Source organism: Artemia sp. Qi Xiang Cuo, chromosome 8 (assembly GCF_049724085.1).
Source record: "Artemia sp. Qi Xiang Cuo chromosome 8, ASM4972408v1, whole genome shotgun sequence".
NCBI lineage: Eukaryota > Metazoa > Arthropoda > Branchiopoda > Anostraca > Artemiidae > Artemia > Artemia sp. Qi Xiang Cuo.
This window is the reverse complement of record NC_142801.1, coordinates 51,912,290-51,927,938: the sequence shown is the minus strand read 5'-3', so window position 1 is coordinate 51,927,938 and position 15,649 is coordinate 51,912,290. Positions and strand designations below refer to the sequence as shown.

The 15,649-nt window shown below is 36.3% G+C and overlaps 1 protein-coding gene across 1 annotated transcript in view; it reads left to right on the top strand.

Annotated features, from left to right (window-relative positions):
- Positions 1–410: 410 nt before the first annotated feature.
- The window catches only part of LOC148949541 (neprilysin-1-like), a 205,334-nt gene continuing 190,095 nt past the window's right edge, over positions 411–15,649 (top strand). The window contains exon 1 of the mRNA XM_089093571.1: positions 411–1,074. Coding sequence (XP_088949697.1) covers positions 411–1,074 — 664 coding nt within the window. The remainder of the gene's footprint in view (positions 1,075–15,649) is intronic.

The following is a 15,649-nucleotide window of genomic DNA, read 5'->3' as shown; positions in this document are numbered from 1 at the left end:
TTTTACCTCCAATCTATTGTGATAATTATATCTTCAGTCAAAGCGTCTCCTAGAATCCCACCTTGATTATAAATGTAACGTTTCTAGTGGTAATTCTGCTACAAGTTTTCTGTTAATTCCTTGCCACTCATCGGCTAGTCCCGCAATGTTTTGGTTTGAAATCAACATCTTAAGTGTAATTACGTTGCCAAAAATTAAACTCCATTATTTTTCGGCTTAAAATTACACTAAAAGAATGTAAGCAGTATATTTTTACCCGTAGTCTATCGTTTTAATCAGATATGGACAAGCTAAGCATTTTAGGGCTTCTTTAGTCCTCGCCATTAAGATTCACTTACAAATACAAGAGTACTGTCGAGACTTGTTAGCAAGGTGGAAGTGATCAAAGAGATAACAGTAAATCTTCAGTAATGGATTTTCTTCATGAGGATCAGAAAACTTGCTCAACCACCAATTTACGTGAGAGTTCTAGTAAGGTACTCCATGGAGATGAAGATAAGTGCGTGAAGCTTGCAGAAACTGTCAGTGTGTTAAATGTTACTGAGAAAGAAGAAAGGTTGCATCGAAAGGATCGTATTTTTTATTCTGTGCCTCCTCCCTTAGATTCCATAAGAGAAGACAGGACATCAACTCCTTCTGGAATTGAGGTAATAGTTACGCCGTATCGAGATAGCCCGTATCCATCACCCATACCATCACCTCTTAGTGAAAATCTTGAACTATTAAATGTGTTAAAATCAGAAGAGCTTATCTATCAAAACCTGCATATATTTAAAATTTCTAGTGAAGGAATTCCTGAAGGTTTCCAAGATGTGCCCTGTGTTGAAACTTCAAATCATTCAAGCCCTATAGAGTGCATTGACGGAGAAATTATTCCTTCTTCTGCAGGCACAGATCATTTGTCTGAATCTTTACGCTCAAAGACTCGGTATATTTGTGAGGACTGTTTAGCAGGCAGTCACAAAGCAACTGATGGAATACTTAAGAACCCTTTAGGATACGGTTCAGCGAGCACCTATAGCTTTGAAGTAGATGCCTTATTAAACCAAATTTGCAACGCTTCTGTTGTTGGAAGTAAGGTTCTTTATGATATTAATTTTAAAATATTTTTCAAACGAGAAATATTTTGAAGAAAAATAAAGAGCGAAATTAAAATCTAAGACTAGCAGAAATAAAGCCGCCATATAGTTATTCAGATTTAAAAGGAATAAAAATTCTTATCGTTGAACAAGTGAAATCAAAAATGAAAGTAAATTACAAGGAATAATAACATCAAACGGAAGAACAACATATGCTTATATGAATGAATAATTCTAAAATAAATAAAGATCAAAACGAATTATCAGGTCAAACCTAAAACAGTCAAGAAATTCCCCACAAACAGAAGTAGGGCTATTGCCACCTAAATCTTGTAAAGACCAGAGTGAATAAAAGATGTCACGAATCGATACAAACAGATTTTTTTCCCTTGCTTTTCATTTTAAGTCAGGTTTCCTCGGTCCTGGAATTATAAGTGGGGTGTTTAGATGACCTGAAATTTAAAAGATAGATCAGTATAAAAACATCGATTTTTTCTGCGCTAAGAATCGATATAACCCCATTGTTGTTTCAAAATTTATTATTTTCATTACCGTCCCCATGATTCAGCTTATTTACCCTGAAATTCTCACACACATCAGAGAAAATAAAATATTACCCCTTTTGGGGTTTCACGAATCGATGCAACCATGTTTTTGAAGGTGTGTTTCCTCTTATATTTATTTGGCCGAGTATACATGCCATTTTAAGTTAGTATCCGATCAAAGATTAAATAAATTTGGGTCTTTTTCTAGTGGGGTCAGGAAGTAATGCAACAATTTGTTCCACAGCTTGAATCTTTCTGAGGTTTTCTTGCCTCTGACTATATGCCCTGTAACTCAAACAGACTTTGTTGGTCCAATTTCAGGTGTCACATACAGACACAGTCTTGGAAATATTTTTGTATTCGTTGAGATCTGCCTGATTTGGTTTATAATATGTCCTGTGAGAAATAGAATTTGCAGAGACGAGCTAAATTTTGAGCCCATGATTTGTTATCAAAAACTGGGGCAGCAGTTTCAAAATTGTTTTCTGCATAGGGTTCAACCAGACTAAAGCCTTATAAATTTAATTTTCAACCTGATGGGAGAGACGGAGTGTAAGGCCCTGTTTTTTGTGCTTCCCAAATATTTAAGTCTTTTAGAATGATCAAAAACACTCAAAGTCAAGCAACTGGGATAAACAAAGGTATTAACAGTCCCAGCTGACCGACAAAACAAGTTTTCGGGCCTTTTTTTGGGCGATTTATTTTTCAATTTTTTCCTATGTACATGGGCTTTCTCAATCCAATGTCCCAGGACTATAAGTTTCAAGCTCCAAAGAACAACTTCACCTATTGTTTTCGGACGAACCAATATTTAGGATACATACATGTTTTCTCCCTTATTCCTTTCTTTAAGCATAGTATTTGAATTCTCCTTACCCTCCCAAGACACTCTTTGGAAGTTCTTTCGGTCCTTAAGTCGTTCCTGAAATATTACGAATAAGCCATTTTCATTGCCCGGGTAAATACCCTGTTTTTTTATTTACTTCAGTACTCCACCATGGATAGATTTGAAGTTCCATTAGCGATAAAAGTGCCAAAGCTTTTAGGCGGATCGGATATACACGTTTTTAGCCCGTGCATCCTCTCACTTTTAACTCAAAGTAAAAAGTCCCCTTGCCTCCTCTCCCCAGCTCTCTGAAAGTTCTGCTTGATCAACGCCTTTCCTATCTGAGATGTTGCAGCTATAATGTTTTGATACCCTGGATGCATAGGTTCATTCGATTTACCTCTGCGCCTTCTTCTAAGTCACAATTATCGATCCTCAGCACCAGTGAAAATTTCAACTTCATCCGCCGAGATGTTCCTGAGATAGTGCAATTACACCATTTTGATGGCACACGTATAAATTGTTTCAATCGTTTATATCGCTACTTAACCGGGAAAGTTCTAGCTCATCTGGATCTCATAGTGTCAAAACTTAAATACAGGTAAAAATAGCATTTTGAAGTTCTTCTCGTTATTCGGCTTGAAACTATAACTTGGTCAAATTTACTTACGTTCAGCAATTTTACCTAATGCACTTGAAATCTTTCACCCTGAAATTATTGGAGAGCTATTTCTAATTCAGTAAAATCATATTAATAAGTTTCATCATGTTTAGTCCGGCCCATCAAAAGTAACCTGAGAAAATTTGAATGATTTTCGAAAAAAGGGGAAACACCCCCTAAAAGTTACAGAACCTTAATGAATATCACACCATCAGATTCAGCGTATCAGAGCGCCCTACTGTAGAGGTTTCAAGTTCCAATCTGCAAAAATGTGGAATTTTGCATTTTTTGCCAGAAGAAAGATCACGGATGCGTGTTTATTTATTTTTTTTTTTTTTTACCAGGTTGATCCTATCAACCCAGTGGTCCAACTTAATCCCCCAAAGTCCCCGGGGGGAGGGCTGAAAGTTATGAACTTTACCCAATGTTTACATATGGTATTGGTTATTGGGAAGTATGCAGACGTTTTCAGCTTATAATTTTAATTAAACGGCCCTTGTGTTACATTTGTTTTTAAGGAATTAAGGCAAAAAGTCAAACTTTAGCATAAAGAGCTAGGTATTGAGGAAGGGGTGGTCCCCTCATTTACGTACCAATTTATTTTCATTTTAAATTTCGATGTTGCTGCTTACTCCCAGTTGGAAAAAAAACTTGTTTTTCTTTATTTTTCATTTCTGATCGTTTTTAAATAATGTCAGGAAATCAGGCTCTCCCTCCATGGAAAAATCCTTCTCCCCTCGGAAAATCCCTTCGTGGAAGTTATTACCGCTTAAAATACCCCCTCCCTCCACCCCACCAGGAGAATTCTTCCCAGACAATTCCATTCTAGCTGAAAATTCTCCCCGAAAAATTTCTTGTGGACTATTCTGGGCAAAAAATTTTTTCTTAACGTATTTGCGTTTGAAAAGATTGTTAAAAAAAAAATCCCCTCCTTCGTGGAAAAGCATTCCCGTAAATACCTCGAACCCTAGTAGAAAGTTGCTCCCGCAGAGAACTCCGTCTGGAGAATTTATTTTATGGAAAACTCCCCCAAGTACAGATTTTCCCGTGACCCCCCCCCCCCCCACCCCACAAAGAGATACACTAGACAGCTCCAATCCAGTTAAACTTTTCCCATGGGTAATTCTCATTAACATCTCCACATGTAAAATTGAATCGGCAAAGAGAAAGCAAGACCAATTAAAAGAAATTCGTACAGGAATACTGGAAAATTCCCTCAGTTTAGAATTTTCCCTGGAAAGTTCACCTCGCGGATACTTCCCTCCCAATGGAAAATTCTCTCCTTTGAAAAAGGCATTTTAACTTTTAATTTTACTTCAAATGAGCCCTTGAAAGATAGCCAAACTGGCCAGCCATGACAAAAAACCAACAGAGAGAAAAATCTCAATGAAAAAAACAGCAAGCGAGACTGCGGCCAGTGGAGAGTAAAGACGAAAAATTTAAAACAGCGCGGATATTTCGCCTGTATCAAAACAGGGCGTCTTCAGCACAAGAGAAATACAAGAAGAACAAGATAAAAAATAAACAACTAAAACTAAAAACAAATAAAACCGCCACCAAAAAAAAATATATATATATATACAATTGCCGCAAACTAATCCACGTAGGGAAAAAATGCTATTAGAGTTATTTCAGTGAGAACACCAGAGTAACTGAGGTAAAATTAAAAAAAAACTGGAAATAACGTTAGTTATTCTATTGCGAGATAATAATCTTGTTGGCTATTACTGAAGCAAATCGTCTTGGGCTAGTAGGTAAAATAGTCCCCTGGTGATTATTTAAGATCTTAATTCCCTTATTGACTGTTGATTCACTTTTTACTAAATTATCATAAATTGAGTCAATATTTAAATTACCTGTGTCCCTATTTATTGAAAGGTTAGCAAATAAATGTTTTCTAATTTCTATGGCTTCTCTCGCACATTGAGTGTACCCCTTATCATTTGAAATAGCTACGGTCTCATCAAATTGTACAAAGTGATCTGGTTGAAAACAAATATGTTCTGCTAAGGCTGAAACAAAAATTCCTGGAGGCTTGCTTAATTGTAGGGTTTTTTCTATTGAATTTCGATGTTCAATAATCTTTCAGCAAATTGTTGGTGAGTCCTACCAATATAGAACTTCCCACAAAAACAAGGAATCTTATACACCCCACTTACTAAATTTCCCCGGGTTAAATCCTTTCCAGACCCTTTCCGACGAAGTGGTTCCTCAGTGAAACCACCTTTTCATATTTTTTTTTCCCATGAACCATAGGTGGTTAAAATAAGAAACCATTGGTCTAGCATATGCCTAGCAACGCTATCTGACGGGCGAAATTTTATGGGCAGCCTAATTGATACCTAGTTAGGCTTAAGGTCAGTATCTCAATGCGACCACGTGCTGTTTTTTAAGAAAAAGTCAGAAAACTGAAAATACTTGGTAATTGTTATATCTTTGATTTTGTTTTCCTTCCAATCTGTTGTTTGTTTAGCAGAGTACGAGTTAGTAGCATCACAGTTTCAGATACAAGCACGATAAGAAGATATTGGACACACGAGGCTGGCCATCCCCGATGACCACCTTGCAACATATGCTAAAAAGTTGTTTCTTCTTTATTTTGGAGTGGTTTGAGCTTGAACCACCTCGCCAGCTCAACAACAAAAAAATGAAACCCAAGCAATTTCCAAAAGACTGGGTCTAGCATGAAAAATCTCAAATTAAATTTGCTCTTTTTCAGCTAAATCGTTATGACAGGTCGTCCTTTGCGGACGCAGGATATCTCAAAGTTATTTGATGACATACCTTCATATCCAGAATCTGAACTTGACATGTTATCAGAGGATGATGGAGATGATTGGCTGCCGGACCTTCCAGTTTAAAATGCTGAATCACTGAGAAACTTACTGGCTGGAGAGCTGACATCAAGTGACGACGAAACCGCTAATCAAGTGAACGGAGTAATAGAAGCAAACGACAAGCCAGAATCAAGCAACGACAAATATGATCTTTCTCTCGAGTCATAGAGAAGAAGTGGAGTAAGACATTTGAAGTCAAAGATCTTGAGTCCTTCACCGAGTCCAGCTGACACTACCGAGCTAGGACTTGGAGAAGGAATAGTTATAGATCTTACGACGGGATTAGAAGGAAAAAATATCACATTTATTTTGACAATTTGATCAGTTTAGTAACCTCATGGAAAAAACGAAGAACAATGAGCTCTACTACTGTGGTACAGTTCTTGCAAACAGTAAAGGTCTACCTAAACTCAAAGCCGAAAAACAGCTTAGACAAGGTGATTCAGACTATGCTGTGAGGTCAGATGGAATCCACTGTTTACGGTGGAACGACAGACGATGTATACAACTTAATTCAATGATTTATAGAGGAGGAGAAGTGACGCAGATCAGTAGGAAGGACAAAGATGGATCTGTTACCCAAGTTACATACCCAAACATGGTCGTCGAGTACAACAAGTTTATGGACTGCATGAATAAAGCTGATATGTTCAAGTCTCTCTATGCGATAGACAGGAAAAGCAGAAAGTGGTGGTACCGCCTACTGTGGTACTTCATCAACATTACAATGGTCAATACCTTTGTCTTGTTCAAGTTTTCCGCTATACCACATGCTAGCAAGATGACATTTAAGGACTTTAGATGTCGTATTATCGTTGGTTTCGTTTGAAGTTATTCGTGCAAGGGTGAGAGAGGTTAGCCATCCAGAAAATCGGTAGTTATCCCCAAATTAAAGCCTTACGTTCCTCAAGAAAAGAGATTGGGTCAATCAAAACTCTTTCCTGTTCAGGGTACTTCAAGAAGACATGCTCAATATTGTACAAAGATCGAGCCCCATCGCACAAAATGGCAGTGTTCAGTTTGCAAAGTTCCATTGTCCATGAACTACACGAAGAACTGCTTTAGTTCTTTTCACTAGAAGTGAGGTTTTTTCTGCAGAGGTGTCAAAGTGGTTTCTAACAGAGACCACCTTATATTTCATTTCATAGTTGGAATAATTTTTTTTTTAGTTCAATATTTGTCGGTTTCTAAGTCCAGGGACATAGGAAACACAAAAAAAAGTGGAATTTTCTGACGATTTCATAATTCGTGCCGGAAAGGGTTAAAAAAACTACCCATTGGCCTCAACGATTCGAAACATGTATCGATGTTAAATTTACGCAAAATCCGTGAAAGCTTCTCACCCAAACCAAGTACATGTGGCAATGAAACGAAACTTTTTGATACATTTAAATCTGAAGACTGAGAAACCCTAATAACCCTATTATCATGTTTAATACGTCTATTTTCAATCATTTTGTCAATGAACTTAATTGGCTAATCATTACAAAACAATATATCCCTCAAATATAGCAATTCCGAATCCAGAAATTCCTGGGAACAAATTCCAAAGGCTCTATCTACTAGTGAAATCACAACCCCCCGTTCCACCCACATAGGGTGACACGAATGGAAATTTAGTTTCAATCATTCACGAATGAATTCTCATTCGTGTCACCCGTTGTCGGTGAAATGGGGGGGGGGGTGATTTCACTAGTGGATAGAGCCTTTGGTTCCCAGGAAAAAAAAAATAGTTTTATAGTTTTACGCTTAGTGGAAGTCAAGTTGGAAAATAAAGAACGCGTGTGAAATATCAGCTAAAAATGAGCAAAAAAATATATCATCATGGAGCTTAAGACATTATAACTCTTTTGATTACTCTAGCAAAAGACAAACACTGCCATAAATCCAAGCTATGTATTAATATGGATATAATAAGAGATATCGAAGATTAATTACTTCAAATTATTAGTTATTTGATTTACCAACAGTAACACCTTTTTAGAAGGATTAATATTTCCCTTTAGTTGTTTATTGGCATATCGATTGAATTAATATTTTTATGATTCAGACAATATTGCTTTTATTGCTTAATTTTTGAATATTCCATTTAGCCTATATTTTTCAATAGCCCTTATTGAATATATCAGTTGTACCATCCTATTGAGTGTTGTACTGCTTGAAAATTAAATTAGATGCAGATAAATTGGGTGTTACAACCATTTGATTTTGCTTGTTTTGAAAAAAGAAAAGTTTCCACTTGTTTCTTTCCATGATTCAGTGTAGCAGCAAATGAATTAGTTTATGCACAAAAATATGGTAGTCAGGGTATAAAACCCAAAAGAGAAATTGTAGACAATGCCGGTTAACAGGTACAAATAGACCCAAGATTGAGTCAGGGGGCCAATGATGTTTTAATTTTGACTTCGTTAGCACATTTGCACTACATTTTGTTTTCATTAGCACTTTTAAGGCTTATGCTCCCTCTGCAAAATATTATTTTGCGCTGAAAGGGAAAGATTCTTATGTCAGATGAATCCATTCACCGGCGTAAAATTTTAATTTTGCTTATACTTTTTCCTGGAGAATAATTTAAATTAACTTTAAAGAAATGATAGTTATCATTTTTTGCAGGCATTTTCTGGAAATTTTTCTGGAATTTTTCAACGTATTTCTCAGTCTATAAAAAAAAAGAAAATCAAACGAACTTAATAAATGTAACTTAGTGGGTGGATAATCTGAATTGTAGCTATTGAATCATATAGTAAAAATATAGTCTTACATTGAAATATTTAAGCCATAGGATTGTGAAAAAAACAGCATACAGAAAAGTCGCACAGGGGCTACCATGGTTCCCCCCTTAAGGGTTATCCGGGAAAGAACAAACCCTAGCTCATAGTAGCCAAAAAAAAATTGAAAAAGAATGTCAAGTGAGGAAGAATCACCATTTTGAAGTGAGGAAGGATCACCATTTGAAACTTATCCAGGAACGGTGACTGTTATTTCAATCAATCTTAAAGATGAAAATCCGTCACATCTTTATGGGAGTGTTGAAAAATAGCCTAAAATTCCGCATAAATCTTGGGATTGACCGCCCTAAATCTCAACACGGAGAGTCCATTGGCGCAGTCAGAATTTTCCTATGTGCAGTACTGAGATAAGGCCTAGTATCTTTAGGGGGGGGCGGCTAAACGGATTTGCCCGTTTCTTGTAGTCAAAACTTAGTTCAGATACACTAAAATGTAAAGACCAAGTATTAAAAAAAGTTAAGGACTTATTTTGTTTGCTATTTTGTCTTACATAATTGTATGCATTTAAGCCAAATACCTGTTACTATTAAAGCACAAATACCTCCTGAATATATACGAAAAAAGGACCTAAAAAACAACTCACTTGCTGAGAACAAGATTCTATCACTATATAATCTATTGATTGCCGATATGAAGCATACACAAATAGTGAATGGATTTTAATTGTTTATTGGCCATTGTTCAACTGATTTGATAGGTGATTAAAGTGACCATGGTAATAAATTCTCTTTTTTGGGTAGAATCTAGTTTGAACACTCAAGTTTCAAAAGGTGTTACAGGAAATTGGGTCTACAATTTCAAACATGTTCTCAGCCGACCTCACATCCCGACAGTTCCATAGTATGTTGAAATAAGGGCAAGGACATGCCATTAAACAGAAGCAGGGTATTATGGTTTACGGCCCATTCACTCTGAATTCCAGGATTTTTACCCATGTCCCCTTATGCTATCACGTTTCTCATAAAATTTGTCATTTTTTCTTTTTTTTGGCTCCTCTCATAAATTTCCGGCCATTATATATATATATATATATATATATATATATATATATATATATATATATATATATATATATATATATATATATATATATATATATATAGATCCCGTGGAAAATAACCCTGCGGGAAGTACCCCCGGAAAATCCCCCTGCGGAAAATACCTCCCCCCGATAAAATCCCCCCCCCCATGAAAAACAAGGCTTTCCAAATTTCAGAATTTTGTTTGAGTTTTATTTTTTTTTAATTTCTGTAGGGGGAAGGAATTTGGTACTTGTGTATTATATGCCACTCACTCACGTTTACGCTGTGTAAAATTCGAGAACACATCGGTCTTTTCGTTAGTTTCTTCGTTACTTTAGTGTAAACCTCTGTTTAGTTCTTTATTTGTATGCCCTTTGATATTGGCTTGTGTAACGGTTTACATAAATTCGAAGATAGTCAGTAAACATCGGCATGGTCTTTATTGAATAACGTGAGAATACACACGGAGAAAATAAGGTAGCACAAGAACAACTAACTACGACGAAAGCGAAAGATGGACTGCCTTTAGAAGTCTAGCAAGAGTATAACTTTCCTGGAACGGAAGTTCAAGCTATTGGTTTTTCGACCATGCCTGGGAACGAGCCCTTTCCCACGACTAGCTTTAGTCCCAAGAGCCCCCCCCCCCCCGGGACCACTCTCGTTGACACATAAATGGCCAAATCTCTAGGAAATGAGACATCCGGAAAAAGGCTTCTCGAATTTATGTTCCAAATACTTTACAGATTCTCCCCCCGGTTTTAAGTTAAACTTCCCAAATTTGGCTTATCCCCTCATCATTAAACCCTCAAACTTTAACAGAATTCAAAACGTTCAATACCCTTCCCAAATTATTCACTTCTTACCTACTAACATTCTACAGCATAAACTAGTAAACAATTACATAATATAAACACTTCACAATACTTCCATTAGTAAACACTTACATAGTATAAACGAACCACACTAACAACCGTAGTCGGAAAGCGGATATTTTAACATTTCACTTTTCTCTTTATACTTTAAAATAGACTTGTTCGCCATAATCCTGAATTTGATAAGGACAAGGAAAGTTGGGATTATGTATAAACTTCGGATTAGGGCAAAGGAAGGACCGAGAAAGGCTAATTAATCCTGAAAATACCAGCGACACATAAATTTAATTGCATAAACTTATAAATAATGGAATAGATATGTCAATCATTGCAGTTTGATTGGCTTACCATGCTGCAATGACGTTAATATATTATTCCCAATTAAATCCTCGGGGTTTTATTGCTGCGGAACGCCTCGGTTTGGACCTATTTGGTTTTGCTCTACTAACTTGTGATTCAAAAAATGGCAGTACTACTGTTGATATCTCTACATGACTATTCGCGCTACGCATTAAAACCATCCCGCGAGGCATCAAATCAACCCACGGGACCTGAAAACCAGCTCCCTTTCCATGGATAGCAAAACCACCCTGCGGGGCATCAATACCATCTTGCAGTGCATCAAAACCATCCCGCGAGGCATCAATCTCATCTCGTGGGACCTTAAAACCTTTGTCATTGAGTCCAAATTTCACCCTCATCAGAGCAGAAAGAAATTCATCGGAAAAAGAAGACGTCTCTCCTTCCCCCACTATCTGTTCTATCTGTTCATACTGTTTGCAACCTTGTACGCATCACCTAAACAAAAAACTTCTGCACTATGCTTTAATAAATACCGTTTGTAGGACGGTCTGATCCCCTCCTTGAATAAATTAAGAGCAAATCTTCCAAGGACTACACCATCATCACTGGCTTCTAAGTACAGCCTAAATGACCTTTCTAATTGTTGCATCCTTCCATAGAATATATATACCGTTTCATCCTTAAATTGAACCACGCCTACAAACTCTGTAACCATTTTGCCTACTATTTTGCCTGGGGCATATGCTACGAGTAATCCACGTTTTAAACTTGGCAAACTTATACTCGAGGGATTCAGATCCTCAAAAAAGCGGAGAAACAACCCATGGGCCAAAAGTGACGTGGTCTGTAAAGCTCTTGAATCAGACCAATTTAACAACAACTGACATTTTTGTAACTGCGAAACAAACTCAATTATTTTTCCACTTTCTGACTTTGTGAGTGGTGTTATTACTGAAAAAGGGTCCATTAGTGATTCTATTACTTGGGACTGTTGAGGCTGTTCTATTGGAGGATTAATTGGGGTGGTGCTCAGGGGAGTTGGAGGGTTTGTTGGGACCCATATCTTGATCTTTTGAAGGTAATCATAAAGTTCATCTTGGTCGAAACTAGGATCATTTGAGTCAAATAAAAGACGTGGAAATATGCCATTTATCCTCCACTGTTTTATAAAATCAAAAGCAACCTTTTTGTTATATCCAGTTTCCACAGGATCAAGTATAGGAATAAAAACTGACATATTGAGATCAAAATTTGAAAAAGCAATTACTCTAAAAATTTAAATATTGGTTTTAAATACCGTTCTTTAATTACGGACGCTAAATTTTGGGCAATAACTTCACTTCTAACAACAAAGGTCTTATAAAATTTACTGCGTTGTTTAACCGTGTTAAATCAATCACGAAAGGTTATCTGTCTCAAATCCACTTGTAGTTGGTTTCAAATAAATCACTAGCGTCAAATGGAGTCACAATTGAGAATTAATGTTTGATTATCGAATTCAAAATGTCAAACTTTGGTTGGAAACTGTCAAATGTAGATCACACGTCGACTGTATGAAATCAGGTAAAAAAAACTAAGAAAATTAGAATGGCTAGGTGAAGGTAGAAATCAAACGGAGACTCTCAGTTGTAGAAATTTGAATTAGTAGGTAGAAGCTATCGCGAGAAAATCCATAGTAGGCATTGTATAACAGCCTATTTCAAAATGTTCATTTAAAAGAACGTGTGTTTCAAGAAGGCGCTTTGAATAGAAGAAAGTTCAATAGCTCGTAACGTTTCGATGTCTTATTAATCAGTCTCTTGCAGTATTTGCAGCTCAATATCACAGCAATTTTAGTAGCGGGCGAAATAGCTCTTCGATGTGTCGCCAGTATTTAGCGTAAGATGTCGTAAGCACTTATAACGGTCACTCAAATGTCACTTGGAGGTTTTCCACTAGTGATATATGCTCCACTAGTTTTAACCGCTTGCCACCACTCTGTAAACCTCTGTTTAGTTCTTTATTTGTATGTCCTTTCATATTGGCTTGTGTAACAGTTTACATAAACTCGAAGATAGTCAATAAACGTCGGTATATGGTCTTTATCGAATAACGTGAGAATACACACAGAGAAAATAAGGTAGCACAAGAACAACTAACTACGACGAAAGCGAAAGATGGACTGCCTTTAGAAGTGTAACAAGAGTATAACTTTCCTGGAACGAACGTTCCAGCTATTGGTTGTTCTACCATGCCTGGGAACGAGCCCTTTCCCACGAATAGCTTTAGTCCCAAGAGCCCCCCCCCCCTGGGCCACACTCGGTGACACATAAATGGCCAAATCTCTAGGAAATGAGACATCTGGAAAGGCTTCTCAAATTTATGTTACAAATACTTTACATTAGAAATAAATTTGGGCTATGGATCTGCACATTTGGAACGGGGGGGGGGGTAAACTAAATTCTATATCAACATCCTTTTCTCGGATACATAGGACAAAATTGACAAATTCGAAGTGTTAGAGTGAACACATTTTTTTTTATCAACATCCTTTGGCAAACACATCAGATAAAATTGAAAAAATCTAAATTTCAGAATGGATAAATTCATTATCAACATCCTTTTGTCGGATATGTTGGGTACAATTTACAAAATATAAGAGTCAGAGTGACTAATTTGTTTTTCCTCCTCTCTATATGGGAATTGACACCTCTGAGGGTTGCATCTAAATAGGTTATGCAAATGCAAAACATCGACACAAAAAAATGGGATCCTGTAAAGGTTGTATTTAGGGGAGGGGATTGGGGGTTTCAATCCTACCGAAATCTTTGTCCGACCCGTAAAAACGTAATAAAAAAAGTATTAAAACACATTTTTGATGGGTTTTTGGTCCCTCACTGAAAAAATACCCCCCTCCCCCGAGAAAACTGGATACAGTCCGGGATCCTGTGTTATGCAGCATAAAGGCTCATTTCCCATCAACTGATCTCTTTTATACTGCAATGTAAAACTTAAGTTTAAAATCACGGAAAAAAGTCTACATTAGAAATAAATTTGGGCTATGGATCTGCACATTAGGAAAGGGGGGGGGGGGGTAAAGTATAGAGGTTCTGTATGGAAAATATGTTTGGTACAATTATCCTGCATATTAATTAGATAGATAAATAAGTGTATTTTAAAGCCAAATATACGGCCATGAACACAGTAAAATAACATAAATGAATTGTGAAACATAGCCGTAACTAACTGTAGAGGATAAATTCTTCTTTTTTGTCCTATTGCACAGCTAATAAAGGAACTTTAATATATTTTTTCTATCTTTTGCGTCTGTTTCTTAGAGAAATGGTCTGTTATTGCAAAACTTTACCTTAACACGACTAGGGTTAGAGTCGACTTTGGATATAAATCACAAGATATTTCCATGACATGGTAATATTTCCTTAATCCCGTGGAATATGGATGACTCCATCATCTGTGACAAGCTAGACTTCAGGAACCCAGGGGGACATTGTAACATACTAGCTTGTAACTGAACACGGAGTCCATGTGACTGGGGACATTTTCCGGCAAAAATATTCACTTACACTAGAATTTGATCGCTTAAACTTAATGAAAAAGATAGTCATTAGCGTTTCTTCAGACACCTCCTAGAGAATTACAAACGGGATCAGTTTTTCTAGTCATAACATGGAAAAAGATGGTTTCTAGAAAGCAAAACTATTATAAAATACAATTTATAGCTAAAGAAAGGGGGAATATGGATTAAAAACATGTATATCCTATTTCCCTTGAGTATTTATTCAATAGATTTAGGTTAGGTTTGGTTACTTTTATTTTGACATTGGAGGAATATGTACCAATTTAAAATGCCATTCAGATCCTTTTCTTTTGAACCGTTAATGTCTAGCAAAACAACACTATTAAAGAAAATAATTCAAAACCATGATAAAATGTTTTTTGACATCTCGAAAAATATTAAATTTTTCTATAACGTCTAGCATGAGTCTTACGACAAATAGTATTACACCAAGCATAAAATTCATACAAGGACTTTTTGTGTTTAATAGTATTGCGCCAAACTTGCCGTTGACTATTGATGATTTTAGTATTCGCCCGAAATTTTTCAGATCTGAAGAAAATATCATAAAGCTTAAAAAGAACCGTTGCGAAGAAAATTAGGAATTGTCATAGTACTAATGCCTTCACATTCGTTGAATTTTTCGGACTATTACTTAAATTTGATTCATGAAATGTGAAGTCTTAAAGATCTTCTCAATTAATTATTTCGGATGAGAGAGGGGTATTCAAAACCTTTCATTTCTTCATGAGCTATTTAAATACCCAAAAATATGTATACTACATTTATAGACACCATTTATATTTGTATATGAGTTTATGCATATCCTAGTTTCAATATTTATTGTGTCCCTGCCCCCCCCCAATTAAACACTCAGTCATATCCCAGGCACGTGAAACCTCAACACCAAGGTTCTTTGATGTCCTGTATTAGATGCTGTAACTTTTATCAAGACCCCATGCAGCCTTTGGGAGCGTTTCCCCATTTTTCATATTGCATAGCGGATAAAGGAACATCTAACATTTTTTTCTAATTTTGCCTGTTTTTGCAAAAAAGGTCTTATCTTTAAAAAACTTCGCCAAAGCTAGTCAAAACTGTGTATAAATTTTTCATTTTGTTATCCCTATTACATAGGCACTAAAGTAATATTTTGCAAATT